We start from the raw sequence: 16458 nt of genomic DNA on the forward strand, positions 1-16458 counted from the left end.
TTTGTTCTGTATCCCTTAATATCCTTCCTCCCAAAAAGTCTACCAATTTGAGTTTTGCAATTTTTAATTGACCCAGCCTCTATACCTGCCCAGTCTGCTTCACACAGCTCTTATAAACCCAGAATCATACAAAACTCTATTGCCTGTGTCCCAACTCCTTCAAGTCTTGTTTGCTCATCCATCTGTCGAGGTGAACTTCACTGGCTGTCAGTTAAGTAGTGGTTGGATTTATGAGTTGTCTGCGTTTTTAGCTTCCGGCATGATTGTCTCTCTCTATCTTTGTAATCTTCTCCAGCCCTACAATCTTTTTTTGATGTCTACATTCCTCCCAATCTGGACTCTGATCCCTGAATTTAATTGCTCCACCACTAGTGCTGTCCCTTCAATTTCCAGGGGATTAATCTCTAGAATTCTCTGCCCATTGCTTGTTATCTTAATCTCCCTAACTCACTTTATTCCTTTAAAATCCTCTTTAAAACCCATTTCTCTGGTGTCGTCCACCTTACCACCACCTTGTGTGCTTTGGTTTCATTGCTTGATCATTCTCCATGATATGCCATGGGACTATTCGGCTGTGTTAAAGGTACTACATCAATGGCTTTGCAGGGTGGGGGATGTGGGGGGGTGAGATCCAGATTTCCACCTGCAAGCGGTGTAACAGTATTTAAAAGGACTGGTAAATTTGTTAAAGTATCTTAATTTGGAACTGGATGGAGTGTCAAAAAATGACATAACATCTCTTACATGCTCTAGTGATTTGGACTCTCCTACCAGAGGAAATACCTTTTGTCCTTCTACCCTTAGACACCTTAAGCACTTCAAATGGATTTTTTAGGTTTAACTTGTACACCTGATTGATGAAATATTTGTAGTAAACGTTCATTTGTGGTGAACAGGACATTTATGATACACGATACATGGTCCAAGTTACATATCAGTATTTGCTTCAAGGTTGGCGGAATTGCTGTTATCTTAAGAAACTCAGCCACAGACAGGAAAATAGCCAATGTTGTTCCCTTATTTAAGAAGGGTGATGGGGATAAACCAGGAAATTTTAGCCCAGTGTGCCTTACATCAATGGTAAGGAAATTATTGGAGAAGATTATTGGGGACAGGAAAATCATAGACGTGTCAGAGACATCGACATAGAAGATTATTATGGACAACTCATATTTGGAAAAGCGTAGATGTGTCAGCAGGGCTTTGTGTAGGGGAGGTCTGGTCTCACAAATTTGGTTGAGTTTTTTAGGGATTTGACATGTGAGTGATGAGGATCAAGCAATGGATGTTGTCTACATGAACTTTAGTAAAGCATTAACAAGGTCCCTCATGGTAGGCTGGTCCAGAAGAATAAGTCAGATGGGATCCATGGTAAATTGGATCCAAAATTGGTTTGGTCATAGAAGACAGAGAGTAGTGGTAGAGAGGTGTTTTTCTGATTGGAGGTTTGTGACCAGCGGTGTTCCACTGGAACCTCTGTTGTTTGCAATATATATAAATGATTTAGATGAAAAAGTAGATGGCCTGATTAGTAATTTTGCTGATGACATGAAAATTGGTTGAGCTGTGGATAGCGAGGAAGATGTCAAAGGATACAGCAGGATATAGATCAGTTGGAAATATGGGTAGAGAAATAGCAGATGGAGCTTAGTCCTAACGAGTATGAGGTGATGTATTTTGAGAGGTCAATGCAAGAAGAAAGTATACAGTAAATGGCAGGACCCTTAGGAGCATTGATGTACAGAAGGATCTTGGTGAAAGTGGCAACACAAGTGGATAACAGAACACAGTAAAGACACCTATGTTAGATTATTGTTTATTGACTACAGCTACGCCTTCAGTACTATAACTCCAAGCAAACTCAGCACCAAACTCCGAGACCTGGGACTCAACACCTCTCTCTGTAACTGGATCCTTGACTTTCTGACCAACAGACCACAATCAGTGTGGATAGGCAGCAACACCTCCAGCACGATTATTCTCAACACTGGTGCCCCACAAGGTTGTGTCCTCAGCCCTCCACTCTACTCCCTATATAGGCGTGACTGCATGGCCAGATTCTGCTCTAACTCCATCTACAAATTTGCAAATGATACCACCGTGGTAGGTCATATCTCAAATAATGATGAGTCAGAATACAGGAAGGAAATAGAGAGCTTAGTGATATGGTGTCATGACAACAACCTTTCCCTCAATGTCAGCAAAACAAAAGAGCTGGTCATTGACTTCAGGAAAGGGGGCGATGTACATCAATGGTGCTGAGGTCGAGAGAGTTGAGAGCTTCAAGTTCCTAGGAGTGGACATCACCAATAGCCTGTCCTGGTCCAACCACGTAGATGCCATGGCCAAGAAAGCTCACCAGCACCTCTACTTCCTCAGGAGGCTAAAGAAATTTGGCGTGTCCCCTTTGACACTCACCAATTTTTATTGATGCACCATAGAAAGCATCCTATCTGGATGCATCACGGCTTGGTATGGTAACTGCTCTGCCCAGGACCGCAAGAAACTGCAGAGAGTTGTGGACAGGACAGTGCATCACTGAAACCAGCCTCCCCTCCAAGGACTCTCTATACCTCTCGCTGCCTTGGTGAAGCAGCCAGCATGATCAAAGACCCCACCCACCTGGGTCATTCTCTCTTCTCTCTTCTCTCTTCTCCCATCAGGTAGAAGATACACGAGCCTGAGGGCACATACCATCAGGCTCAAGGACAGCTTCTATCGCACTGTGATAAGACTATTGAACAGTTCCTTTATACGATGAGGTGGACTCTTGACCTCACAGTCTACCTTGTTATGACCTTGCACCTTGTTATGACCTTGCACCTTATTGTCTACCTGCAATGCATTTCCCTGTAGCTGTGACACTTTACTCTGTTCTCTGTTATTGTTTTTACCTGTACTGCCTCGATACACTCTGTACTAACTCAATGTATCTGCACTATGTAATGAATTGATGTGTACGAGCGGGATGCAAGAACAAGTTTTTCACTGTACCTCAGTGTAAGTGACAATAATAAACCAATATCAATACCAATAGGGTTTGTAAAGAAGTTGTACAGCATGCTTATCTTCATGGGTTGGGGCATTGAGTATAAAAATTGGGATGCAAAAATTGCAGCTGCATAAAACTTTGGTTCGGCCACATTTGGGATATTGTGTATAGTTCTGGTTGTCACACTATAGGAAGAATGCAGAAGAGGTTTACCAGGATCTTGCCTGGATTGGAATGTATTAGCTATGAGGAGAAGTTGGACAAACTTAGTTCGTTTTTTTTCTGGAGCTTCGGAGGATGAGGTATGACCTGATAGAATTATATAAAATTATGGGAGGCATAGATAGGGTAGATAGTCAGACACAAGAGATTCTGCAGATACTGGAATCTGGAGCAACACACACAAAATGCTGGAGGAACTCAGCAGATCAGGCAGCATTGATGGAGGGAAATAAACAATTGACATTTCAGGTTGAGACCCTTCGTCAGGACTGGAAAGGAAGAGGGCAGAAGCCAGAATAAAAAGGTCAGGGGAGGGGAGGAGCACAAGCTGGCAGGTAATAGGTGAGTCCAGGTGAGAGGGAGTAGGTAGGTGGATAGATAGTCAGAGTCTTTTTCCCAAGATGGAAATGTCAAATACTAGAGGGCATCGCTTTAAGGCGGAGTGTGGGGGATGTTTAAAGGAGATTTGCGAGGAAAGAGGAGAGTGGTAGGGAATATGCTGCAGGGGAGGTGGTAGAAGCTGATATGGTAGCAATATTTAGGAGTAGAGGGATGCAGACCATGTGCAGGCAGATGTGGTTAATTTAGATTGGCATCATGGTTGGTGCAGATATGGTGGGCTGAAGGGCCTATTTCTGTGCTGTTCAGTAAGTTCACACGGCTAACTATCACAAAATTGTATGTACTTTGTCTTAAAAGCAGTTAAGTATTGACTCCCACAATAAACAGATGGGTTTTACCTTGATGTCCCTAGTGTTAGCAAGTTATGTAATACTGAACAGTGCAGAACAGCACCCCCCCCACCCCCACTCCCTACTCCCTACTCCCAAATACACTTCCACATTCATTTTTTTTACATTAATTTGTTTGATACCCATCAGGATCAATGCTGTGATGACATTCATTCAGTTTTGTTACAAACAGACAAATGCTGGTAAAAGGATTTTTTGTCAGTTCTTTACCATAAGAGTTGTTTTGTCCCCAGTGGAGTTGCTTTATGTCTCCTCTGGAGCCCCAAGTAAAATGATGCCGTTTTGAATCGTAGATTGTACCTTGGCCCTGAGGTACTGTACAAGTGTGTGCAGACTGCCTCAGGCTGCAGAGGAAATTCCTTTGTGAATGAATAAGCTTTGGGTGGTTGGTAGTTCCTTCTGTTTATTAAACTATGTTGTTTTATGGAGTGGATTACAAACAGGATTGATTTAGATCCCAGCAACATTTTCTCTTCTTGATGATAATTATTATTACTAAAACTGGAATGTTTTCTCTCTGAATCAGAGGCACTTTTGTTTCACCCATCTATGCATTGGAAATTTAAGTCAAGGCAGTAACGTAAACTGAGTGATTAATTAGTGAGAAGAACTAAGTTTAATTGCTCAAACACTTTTTTTGACATTTTTTTCAACCTAATTACCGTACCTTAAATTCCTCTTAAGAAACCATAGACCAAATGAAGGCCATTCAATCCATTGCTCACCTCCAGTGTCATTGTCCCAGCTTCCCCCCAGAAACCCCCCCCCCCATTCTAACCAGTAAGTTTGAGGAAAGTATTGTTAACCTTAAAACCCAAATATTCATCCTCTCTGCAGAGCAATGGACCACAAGTGTTTGGAAGTCCACTTAATCACCTGCACATAAATTTGCGCTCATAATAGAGAGATATAGCACTGACCATCACCCACTCATTTTGACCAATTGTACATTAATCCCATTTTTAAAATTCTGCCATCAACTCCCCCAGGTTCATTAACTCACATAAACACAGGAAGTAATTTACAGTGGCCAATTAACCTTCCAACTTGCATGTCTTTGAGATGTGGGAAGAAACTAGAACACCTGGAGGAAATCCATATAATATTAGGGAGAACGTGCAAACTCCATACACACAGCACTGGATGTCAAGATTGAATCCAGGTTTCTGGCTCTGTGAGGCAGCAGGTCTACTAGCTGCATCACTGTGCTGCCTAGTTCTACATTCAGATGTGATACTTTGACAACGTAACCTAATTGATTCTGACCATATAATCCCTTTAAAACTGGTTGCACTGTGTGTAAACTCATGCTGGTCTCTGTTATGAATGTGAATAGTATCCATTTTAACAGTTGGGCTTCTTTTATTGAGAACAAGTGAGCTGGTCAGCACAGAAAGGTGTCCGGAGGCAGCTTTGTACTGTTGGGCTTGGGAAGATACTTCTGTGTTCACTGGCCTGTGTTGGGTCCACAAGAGTGACCCTGAGCTTCCCATTGCCTACCATTTTAATTCTCCATCCCACTCCCTCTCTGACCTATCTGTCTGTAGCCTCCTGTACTGTTACAATGAGGTCCAATGCAAGTGTGATGAACCTCATCTTCTGTCTAGGTAAATTGCATTCTTCTGGACTTAATATTAAATTCTACAATTTCAGGTAACTTGATTTTTGTCTGTATCAGTTATTGTCAATGATGATGGTATTGGCATTGGTTTATTATTGTCACTTCTACCAAGGTACAGTGAAAAATTTGTCTTGCATACCATTTGTACAGATCAATTCATTACACAGTGCAGATGCATTGAGTTAGTACAGAGTGCATTGAGGTAGTACAGGTAAAAACAACAGAGTACAGAGTAAAGTGTCACAGCTACAGGGAAGTGCATTGCAGGTAGACAATAAGGTACAAGGTCATAACAAGGTAGATTGTGAGGTCAAGAGTCCATCTCCTCGTATAAGGGGAACTGTTCAATAGTCTTATCACAGTGGGATAAAAGCTGTCCTTGAGCCTGATGGTATGTGCCCTCAGGCTCATGTATCTTCTGCCTGATGGGAGAGGAGAGAAGAGAGAATGACCTAGGTGGGTGGGGTCTTTGACTATGCTGGCTGTTTCACCAAGGCAGCGAGAGGAAAAGACAGAGTCTCTGGAGAGGAGGCTGGTTTCAGTGACGTGCTGGACTGTGTTCACAACTCTCTGCAGTTTCTTGTGGTCCCAGGCAGAGCAGTTGCCATACCAAGCCATATTATCTCAGCTTGTTTGTGACTTTTCACCTTTTTGTCCTTTGAGAGTGGAGGACATGCCCAGACTGACCTATGAGGCATGTCTTCCTGCTCTGCATTTCACAACTCCTGCAGTCTTTTGTTTATGTTCTTTTATCTATATTCTCACTCTTTAACGGCTCCCATTCATTTATTGATCAGATAATCTTAATTACAGTTTATCCTCATGATCACCTTGGTTTTACCCTTTCAGAGACATCCACTTCACCACCCTCCCTGTAGCTACTGCAGAATAATACCCATCCACCACTGTCCTCTATGGCTGAGCCAATTTTGAATCCAATCTACCGAGTCATCGTAGATCCCATGTGCCTTAATCTTTTGGATCAGCCTACCATGAGGTACCTTGTCGAATGCTTTGCTAAAGTCCATGAATACCACAGCCACTGACAAAGCATCTTTGTCACCTTCTCAAAAAACTCAGTCAAGTTTGAAAGACATGACAAGACATGCCCCGCAGAAAACCATGTTGACCAAATAAGCCAAAACGAAATAAGTTCATGCTTTTCCAGATGTGAGTATATCCTATCTGTAAGAATCTTTTTCTAGTAATTTCCCTGCCACTGATTTAAGGCTCACCAGCCCACAAATGCTGTCTAACTGAAGAGTGTTTCCACCAACTCCTGTTTCAGATTCCCATGTCTGCAGTTTTTTATTTGCATTAGAACATAAAAAAACTTGTAGTAGAAGTATGCCATTCAGCCCTTTGAGTCTGCTCTGCCATTCACTGCAACCTTGGATGCTCCTCTATCTCACTGCCATATTCTGCTTCGACCCACTTCCCTTGAAGCACCTCTATATAAGTACATGCGAGAATTTTAATACACTCATTACTTCCTACCATCCTGTCCATCTTCATGGTAAATTGCTTCATGAGGGCTAGTAGTACCATCAAGGATGCCTGCCACCTTGGCCATTCCCTTTTCTCTCTTTTACCATCTAGGAGAAGATGCAGGAACTTGAAAGTCCAGGCATCCAGACTCACAAACAGCTTAAGTTCACCTCTTTCACACCCCCTTTCTGGTGGTGCTGCCACGTTCTTGTGCTTGTCATTATATTTATTGTTGTAATTATTATTACCACGCATACTGTTTATTGTGTGAGCTTCATGCGAACAAGGAATTTCATTGCACCCTGGTGTATACAAGAGGGCAGGCACGGTAGTGTAGTGGTTAGTGTGACACTATTACAGCGCCAGCGATCGGGGTTCAATTCCGGACATTATAAGGAGTTTGTACATTCTCCTTGTGTCTGCATGGGTTTCCTCTGGGTGCTCCGGTTTCCTCCCACATTCCAAAAATGTATGGGTTAGGAAGTTGTGGGCATGCTATGTTGGCGTCGGAAGCGTGGCAACACTTGCGGGCTGCCCTAGAACACTCTACACAAAAGATGTATTTCACTGTGTGTTTTGATGTACATGTGACTGATAAAGATATCTTATCTTAATGTTAAACTATATAAACATATTTCCTGGGTGAATAGGAAAAGTAGCATTAGATGAAAAATATATGCAAGGGTCTTTGAGCTTGTGTCATCAATATATTACTTCATTAATTTGGCTTGTTTAAAATAGATTATTAGAGCAGAGATCAATGAAAGGTAGTAAGATGCTTGGAAGGTAATATCAAGGTCACACTGTAGATACTTTTCTGAAGCTTCAGAATATGTGCAAACTCCAAGCACCAAAAACTGTCACAGCCTCCAACAACCTTGACAAGTCAACAATGGTCCTGATTAATGGCCTGTGATCTGTGAAAACAAGTTGGTTCATAGGAGTGGGTGGTAAGTGGTAAATAAACTCCACATTCCTTCAATTGAACTGGAGACACTACAATGTGTATGTATGAGAGTGGAAAAGATATGTTGTGTACAAGATGTATTTTTCTGTAGGGAAGTAGCAACATTACATTTGCACCGCCCTCTTTACCTTGAAAAGCAGATCAAAGTGTGATTCAAGGTAATTATTAGCCTTGCCTTACTGGGAATTATTTTGTTCCAACTAGGTATTCTTTGTATTGTTTATGGATAGTCAGCCCCGATGCTTGACAAACTATGTTACTGTGTTGTCAAATTAACCTTTAGGGCAGTTAACATCCTTGCTAACTTTCAGTGTAACTCATGAACACTACCTCATTATTCCTTTTTATTTTGCTCTATTTATTAATTTTTGTCATTTATAGATTTTTATGTCTTTGCACTGTCCTGCTGCCTCAAACAACAATTTTCACGTTGTATGTCAGTGATAATAAATTTGATTCTGATTATTGTTAAGTCCGACCTTTCTTGTTGTAATCTTCAAATGCAGGATAAGAGCATAACATGGGCGGCGCGGACTCGTTGGGCCGGAAGGGCCTGTTACCACGCTGTCAATAAAATTTTAAAAAAAAATTTAATTTAAGAAATAGAAGTTCCAGTAGGTCATTTGGCCCCTTGCATCCTATTCTACGGTTCAATAAAATCATGGCTGATTTTTACACCAGTGCGACTTTCCTGTACTAACCCCATATGCCTTGATTCCCTTTAAGTCCAAAAATTTACCGATCTCTGACTTGAAGTTATTCACAGCCCTCTTGTGTAGAGGATCCCAAATATTCGCCAACCTCTGGGGGAAGGAATTTCTTCTCATTTTAGTCTTGAATTGCCAACCCTTTATTCTGAGACAGTGATCCCTGGTTCTATGAGCTCCAGCCAGGGGAAACATCATCCTTTCATTTACCCTGTCAAACCCTGTTTAAAAAGATGTCTGTTTCAAAGAAATCATCTCTCATTCTTCTGAAATCGGGATTACAGGCCAGTTCTGCTTATTCTGTCCTCTTCTTATAAAGACCACAGGTAACTTGGGAAATGCAAAAAGTCTTTGGATATAATGGAAGAGCACATTGAACTTCCCGGCCGAGGCTTTGACATGCATTGTGTTCAAAGATTGTTTTTACATCTTCGCCCTCCTCTCAGAGATGCTGATGTTGTACTGATGTTAAGTTACTACAAAATAGCTTGCTGTTAATTTGTGTGTTTTTGTTTGACTTGTTGGTTTGGGGCAGCAACATGGCACAGCAGTTAGTGCTGCTGCTTTATCGTTCCAGAAACCCAGGTGTGGAGTTTGCATGTTTTCCCTGTGGCTGCGTGAATTGCCCCGGGTGCTCTGAACTCCTCTCACATTCTAAAGACTTGCTGGTTGGTAGATTAATTATTTACTGTAAATTGAATTATGGGTGGGTGGCTTGAGAATAGGGGAGGGGGGTATGGTTGATGGGGATGCAAGAGAGAAAAAATAGGCTTGGTGTTTGATGATAACCACAGAAATGGAGGGCCGAAGGGCCTGTTGCCATGCTGTATGCTTCTATGGCTCTCTTGTTATTTGATGCTAAATTGTTGCTTTGTATAACATGTTGTTGCTGCTTTTTTGATATAAAGTTACTGCATTATATAGTGTTATGTTGCTGGGTTATTGTTTGGTGATAGGTTGCTGCATTATGCTTTGGGCTTGAATTGCTGTTATTGTTTAGTGTTGAGGTGTTGGCATTCAATGTTAAGTTGCTGGTTTGTTCTTTAATGCCAAAGAGATTTAAGATTAAGATATCTTTATTAGTCACATGTACATTGAAACTCACAGTGAAATGCATCTAGTGCGTAGTGTTCTGGGGGCAGCCCACAAGTGTCGCCACACTTCCAGCGCCAACATAGCACGCCCACAACTTCCTAACCCATACGTCATTGGAATGTGGGAGGAAACCGGAGCACCCGGAAGAAACCCTTGCAGACACGGGGACAACGTACAAACTCCTTACAGACAGTGGCCAGAATTGAACCCGGGTCGCTGGCACTGTAAAGCATTACACTAACTGCTACACTACCATGCCTGGATTTTTTTTTATTATAGTTTGATGTTTAGTTGCTGCATTATTGTTTAATATGAAGTTGATGTATTATAGATTGATAATTTGCAGCATCAGGTTGCTTGTGTTATTGTTTGGTGTTAAGTTGCTCTGTTACTGTTTGATACTGTGTTGCTATAATATAATCTGATATTACTTTGTTATTGTTTGACTCACTAGCGGGTTTATTGATGTTACATTGTTGCTTTACCATTTGACGTTAAGTTTCAATGTAATTCTTTTTTATAATCTTTTTCATTAATGCTTGTTGTTAATTAGCGATATTATTGTTTGATGTTGGGTTGCTCTGCTGCAATTTGAAGTTGCTGTGTTCCTTATGGTTGTTGTTGCACTACTTTTGATGCTAACTTGTTGCATTTTTATTGGATTTGGGGGTGTTGCACTCTGCTTTGATCTTGAGTTGCCTGTTATTGTTTTTTTATTGTGAAGTTTTAAGTTATATTATTCATTGATGTTAAGTTGCTGATGTAAAGCTATTATTGATTCATGTAAAATTCCTGCATTATTGTTCAGTGTTTATTAGTTGCACTGTTATTAAATGCTGAGTTGCTGCATTAATTTTTGATGGTAAATTGCTGGATTATGTTTTGATGTTGAGTTGATGTGTTGCTGTTTGATGTTAAGTCATTGTTCTAATCTGATAAACTTCTGGGAAATAACTTAATGTTAAGTTGCTTTGTGTTTTGAAGTTACTGCATGTTTGATGTTAAGTTTCTGCATTGTGGTTGAATTTAATTTGCTCTGGTATTTTTAATGTTGAGTCACTTTGTTACTATCTGATGTTAAGTTGCTGCATTGTTGTTTGATGGTTATTTGCTGCAATATTATTTTAGGTTGAGTTGCTGCATTTTTTTGTTGAGGTAATTATAGTTTGGTGCTAAGCTGTGTTACTGCTTCACGTTAAGTTTCTGCATTATTTTTTGGTGATGAGTTGATTAAATTTTGGTGTTAACTTGATGATTATAGTTTGTTACTAGGTTCCTGTGTTGTTCATTAGTGTTAAGTTGCTGCTTTATTGTGTGGTGTTAAGTTACTGCAAGATTGTTCAGTGTTAAATTGTTATGTTATTGTTTATATTTTGTTACTGCATTATAGATTGGCATTGTGTTGCTGTATTATTGAGTTCCTGTTTGGTGTTAATGTTCTGCATTATTAATTGGTGTTAAATTGCTGCTTTCTTGTTTGGTGTTAGTCGCTGATTTATTGTTTGGTGTTAAGTTGCTGCATTATTGGTGGTTATTTTAATGCTTGATAGTTTGGTGTTGAGTTGCTGCATTATAGTTTGGTATTAGGTTGCTGATTCATTGTATGGTGTTCAGTTGCTGTGTTATTGATGTTAAGTTGCTGCAGCTTTGTTTGTGTTTAAGTTGCTGCTTTGATTTTTGTTGCTGAGTTATTATATTACTGGTTGGTATGTTGCTCCATTATTATTTGGCATTGAGTTTTTGCATTATTGTTTGGTGTTAACTTGCTGTGTTAATGTGTTGAAAACTTATTGTGTTCATGTGTATTAATAAATCACTGTGTTGTTGTTTGATGTTAAGTTGCTGCTTTATTGTTAAATTGCTGCATTGCTCTTTGGTGTGAAGATGCTACTTTTTTTTAAGTTGATTGCAAGTATTTGATGTTGCCTTGCAGTAGTGCCATTTGGTGTTACAGTGCTGTTTTACCTACTTATGTTCCTGCATTACTGTTTGATATCAAGTTGATTGTGGTCTTTGGTATGACACTGCTGTCATATTGTCTGGTGTTCAGATGCTGCAATATTGATTAGTTTTGGGTTACTATGTCAATATTTGATGTGTTGCTCCTTCACTGTTTGGTATTAAGCAGTGTTTGCTATAATGCTAATCATATTTGTTTGTTTTCAGGTTGCTGCATTATTTGTGGTTAAGTTGCTGCTTTATTCTTTGGCGCTATGTTGCTATGCTGCTGTTAAGTTGTATTATTGATTATGTCAATGTTTGATGTTACAATGCATTGTTTATGTTTGATGTTTTGCTGCATTATTTTAATGTTAAGTTGTGGTTATTGTTTGATGTTGATTTGCTACATTACTTTCTGATGCTTAATTGCTGCATTATTGCTTAGAAACAAGGACAAATAGGAGAAGGAATAGGCAATTTGAGCCCGCTCTGCATTCAATATAACAATGGCAAATCCTGTTTCACAACATCAAATTCCTGCTCTCTCCCCATACCTCATGATGCAGCTTGCATCTAGGAATCTAGCTATCTCTTCTTAAGTATATTTAGTGACTTGGCTTCCACAGTCATCTGTGTTAGAGAATTCCAAAGGTTCATCCCCTCTGTGTGATGAAATTTCTCTATATCTTGTTCCTCAATGTCTTACCCTGTATCATGAGACTGTGACCCCTGATCCCAGACACCCCAGCCAGGAGAAGCATCCTCCCTACATCCGGTCTTGTCAGAAGTTTGTATGTCTCAATAGTGGCACAGTAGCATAGCAGTTAGCGTAACACTATTACAGCGCTAGTGATCAGGGTTTGATACCCGCCACTGTCTGTAAGGAGTTTGTATGTTCTCCCCATGACTGCGTGGGTTTCCTCCGGGTGCTCTGGTTTCCTCCCACATTTCAAAGATGTACAGGTTAGTAGTTTAACATGGGTGTAATTGGGCGGCATGGGCTCATTTGGCCAGAAGGGCCTGTTCCCATGCTGTATAAATAAAGTTTTATATATTTTTTTAAGAAATCCCTCATTCTTCAAAACTCTCATGATACAAGCCTTGTTGATCCAATCTCTCTCATCCTGCCATCCCAGAAATCAGTCTGGTGAACCTTTGTTACCTTGCTCCATGTCAAATATGTCTTTGCTTAGGTAAGGAGACCAAAACTGCATTCAATACTCTGGGTGTGGTAGCATCAAGGCCCTCTGTACTTGTAGTAAGACATTCTTGTTCCTTACCCAACTCCTCTTGCAATGAAGCCCAACATTCCATTTGCCCTGAAAATAAAAAAAAATCTGCAGATGCTGGAAATCAAAAATAAAAACAGAAAATGCTGGAAATACTCAGCAGGTCAAGCCACATCTGTAGGAAGAGACACACAGTTAATGCTTCAGGTCAAAGACCCTTCACCAGGACATTTGCCACCGTAACTGCTTGCTGTATCTCTATGTTCACTTTTAGTGACTGATGCACAAGGACATAAGAACCTTTTGTACAGTAACATTTCCCAATCTATCACCTTTCAGATAATATTGTGCCTTTCTGTTTCTTTTCTATCAAAGGGAATAACTCCACATTTATCCATGTTATACTGCATCTGACTTGTATCTACCATTCACTCACTGGTCTAGATCATCTTGAACCCTCTTGCCTTCTCACCACAACTCCCACTCCCACCCAGTTTCATGTTATGGGCAAACTTAGAAATACACTTGGTTCCCTTATCCAAATAATTGATACATATTGTGAATAGCTGGCGCCCTAAGCTTCGATTCTGCAATATCCCAATAGTCATCAACTGCCTCCTGGAAAAAGACTCATTTACTCTTATTCTGTTTTTGCACTGTCAACCAGTTTTCAATCCATGTCAGTATATTACCCCAATCCCACGAGCTGCAATTTTGCTTACTAACTTCACATATGAAACTTTGTCAAAGGCCTTCTGAAAATCCAAATACACCACGTTACATCCCCAGTAGGTTTTTCAAACATTATTTCCCTTCCATAAATCCACTTTGACTTTGTCTAAGTTTATTTTCTAATTGTCTCTAGCATTTTCCCAATAACCGAGGTTAGATTAACCAGTCTGGAGTTCCCTGTTTTCTCTTTTCCTCCTTTTTTTAAATGGTGAGGTTACCTTTGGTGCTTTCTGATCTGCAGGAACCATTCCATAAACTATTGCCACATTTTAGTTCCCTATTATAAATTCTCCCATTTCTGACTGCAAGGACATGAATTGACCTTCATTAATCTTTTTTTCCTTTTACATTCTTGCTAAGTAGTTGTGTAAAACTTTGGGGTGAAGTTGTTGAGTCATTGTGGTTATTACTTGGGATTTGATTGTTAGGTTATTGTTTGGTTGCTGCATTATTATTTGGGGTTACATTATGTAATATTGTTTAGGGATACATTATTACTGTGTTGTTTGGGGTGACATTGCTGCATTATTGTGTGGGGTTACACTGCTGCATTATTTAGGGTTACATTCCTGCATTATTGCATGGGTTTACATTGTTGCATTATTATTTGGGGTTACATTGCTTTGTTATTGGGATTACATTACTGCATTATTGTTTGGGTGACATTGCTACATTAGTGTTTGGGGTGACGCTACAGTGTTATTGCATGGGTTTACATTATTGTTTGGGTTGTATTACTGCATTATTGCTTACAGTTACATTGCTGCATTATTATTTGGAAATATATTGCAACATTATTGTTTGGAGTTACATTGCTGCATTATTGTTTAGGGTTACATTGCTATGCTATTGTTAGATATTTCTCACCCTTGGATTTACCTTTTCAGTTGTCTGTCATCTGCCTTGTATGAATGGAGGACAATGCACTTCCCGGAACAAATGCCAGTGCTCTCCTAATTTTACTGGCAAACTCTGTCACATCCCAGTACAGCCTTCGAATGGCCAGCAGCATCAACAGCAAGCGGACAAGTCCCCGTCCTCTGCGGTTGTTCACTCCACACACACACTGCCCCTGTCAGTTGGAGGAAAGCCTGGTGTACAAAGTAAGTTCATTTTTCTTTTAACTCCTCAGTTTTTTTTCGGCCCCCAGGCAACTAATGTAATTGAACTGTGACTGACTGAGAGAGTTTCTCTATACTACAAGGGAACCAAGGATCATAAGGAACAGACTGGCAAGTGGAATTAAGGCCAACAGTCAGATCAGTCATGATCTCATTCTATGGTGGAGTAAACACGATGGGCTGAATGGCCTGCTTTGCTTTTAGTATATTCTTATGTCACTACAAGAGCAAGACATTTGGAAGAGTTTAGTTTAGTGGAGTTTGTACGAATCCTTCAGATTTGATCATTGCTCCAATAACCAAGTCATAACATTGAGAGCAGAAGGAAGCTCCTAAATTTATATCGTCTATTCCAACTCACTAAACTGATAGAGGTGTACAAGATGATAAGAGGCACAGATCGATTGGACAGTCAGAGACTTTCTTTCCAGTGCGACAATGGCTAACGCGAGGGGACATAAGTTAAGGTGATTAGAGGAAGGTATAAAGGGGATGTCAGGGGTAAGTTTTTTTATACAGAGAGTGGTGGGTGCATGGAACGCACTGCTGGCAGAGGTTGTGGGGCAGATACATTAGGGACATTTAAGAGACTCTTAGATAGACACATGAATGATAGAGAAATGGAGGGCTATGTGGGAGGGAAGGGTTAGATAGATCTTAGAGCAGGATAAAATGTTGGCACAACATTGTGGGTCGAAGGGCCTGTACTGTGCTTTAGTGTTCTATGTTCTATGATATAAACACTGACATGGAGCAGTGGGCAGAATGACATGTTTCTGTGGTCTGCATCCCACATAATCTGATAATTGCTGTGATGATCCAGATAAAATTAACTGAATGGAAAACACCTTTAATCTGGTGGACGTTTCAGAGAGATTGAAACCATCAGTTCTTCATTGTTATTATTGTCAGTTGCTTTCCCCTAACCAAGCCCCACAAGATGCTCCCAGGTTACCCCACACTACCTCACCAACCTGGACTCCTTCCCTCAATGTTCCTGGTCTCCTCTCCCCGCCTTTTCTCCTCCAGGCTGTGTTCATTGCAAATGCTTCATCTATCTGTTCTTCAGATGTAGCTCGAACTCACACATCTATGAGATCTAACACCGTGCAATTCATTTATAAGGAAGACAAAGTGATAGTTCTCCCACCCCAAGCTTCTCACTGGGGAGAGGGGGCGGGGGGATGAGGAAGAGAAGGGGAATAACAGACAGGGAGAGTAGGGGAGAACAGAGAAAGGGAGAATGAAAGAGGGAGGGGACAGAGTGGGGAAAAATGTGATGGAGGGAGATGGGGAGGGAGTGAGAAGAAGGAAAAGGCAAGGAAGCCTCAGAACAGCATTGGTTACTTTCTAACCCTTGCCTCCCTCTTCTGCTGGAGGAGAAGCTGAGAGACACATGCAGTGATGACTGTTTGAAAACATTAACTTGCACAGATGTCCTGAAGCCATGCGGAGATACAAGAAATTCTGCAGATGCTGGAATCTGGAGCAATACACAAAAAGTGCTGGAGGTACTCAGCAGGTCAGGCAGCATCCATGCAGGGAAATAAACAGTTGATGTTTCGGGCAGAGAACCTTCTTCAGGATTGGA

At 40.6% G+C, this 16458-nt stretch overlaps 1 protein-coding gene across 3 annotated transcripts in view; it reads left to right on the forward strand.

The window, feature by feature from the left end:
• ltbp1 (latent transforming growth factor beta binding protein 1) overlaps nucleotides 1-16458 on the forward strand; it is a 399304-nt gene that overhangs the window by 144562 nt on the left and 238284 nt on the right. For all 3 annotated transcript variants that reach the window (XM_052011302.1, XM_052011303.1, XM_052011304.1), the window contains one exon: nucleotides 14634-14849. In XM_052011302.1, the coding sequence (XP_051867262.1) occupies nucleotides 14634-14849 (216 nt within the window). The remainder of the gene's footprint in view (nucleotides 1-14633; nucleotides 14850-16458) is intronic.

Source organism: Pristis pectinata, chromosome 3 (assembly GCF_009764475.1).
Source record: "Pristis pectinata isolate sPriPec2 chromosome 3, sPriPec2.1.pri, whole genome shotgun sequence".
Taxonomy (NCBI): domain Eukaryota; kingdom Metazoa; phylum Chordata; class Chondrichthyes; order Rhinopristiformes; family Pristidae; genus Pristis; species Pristis pectinata.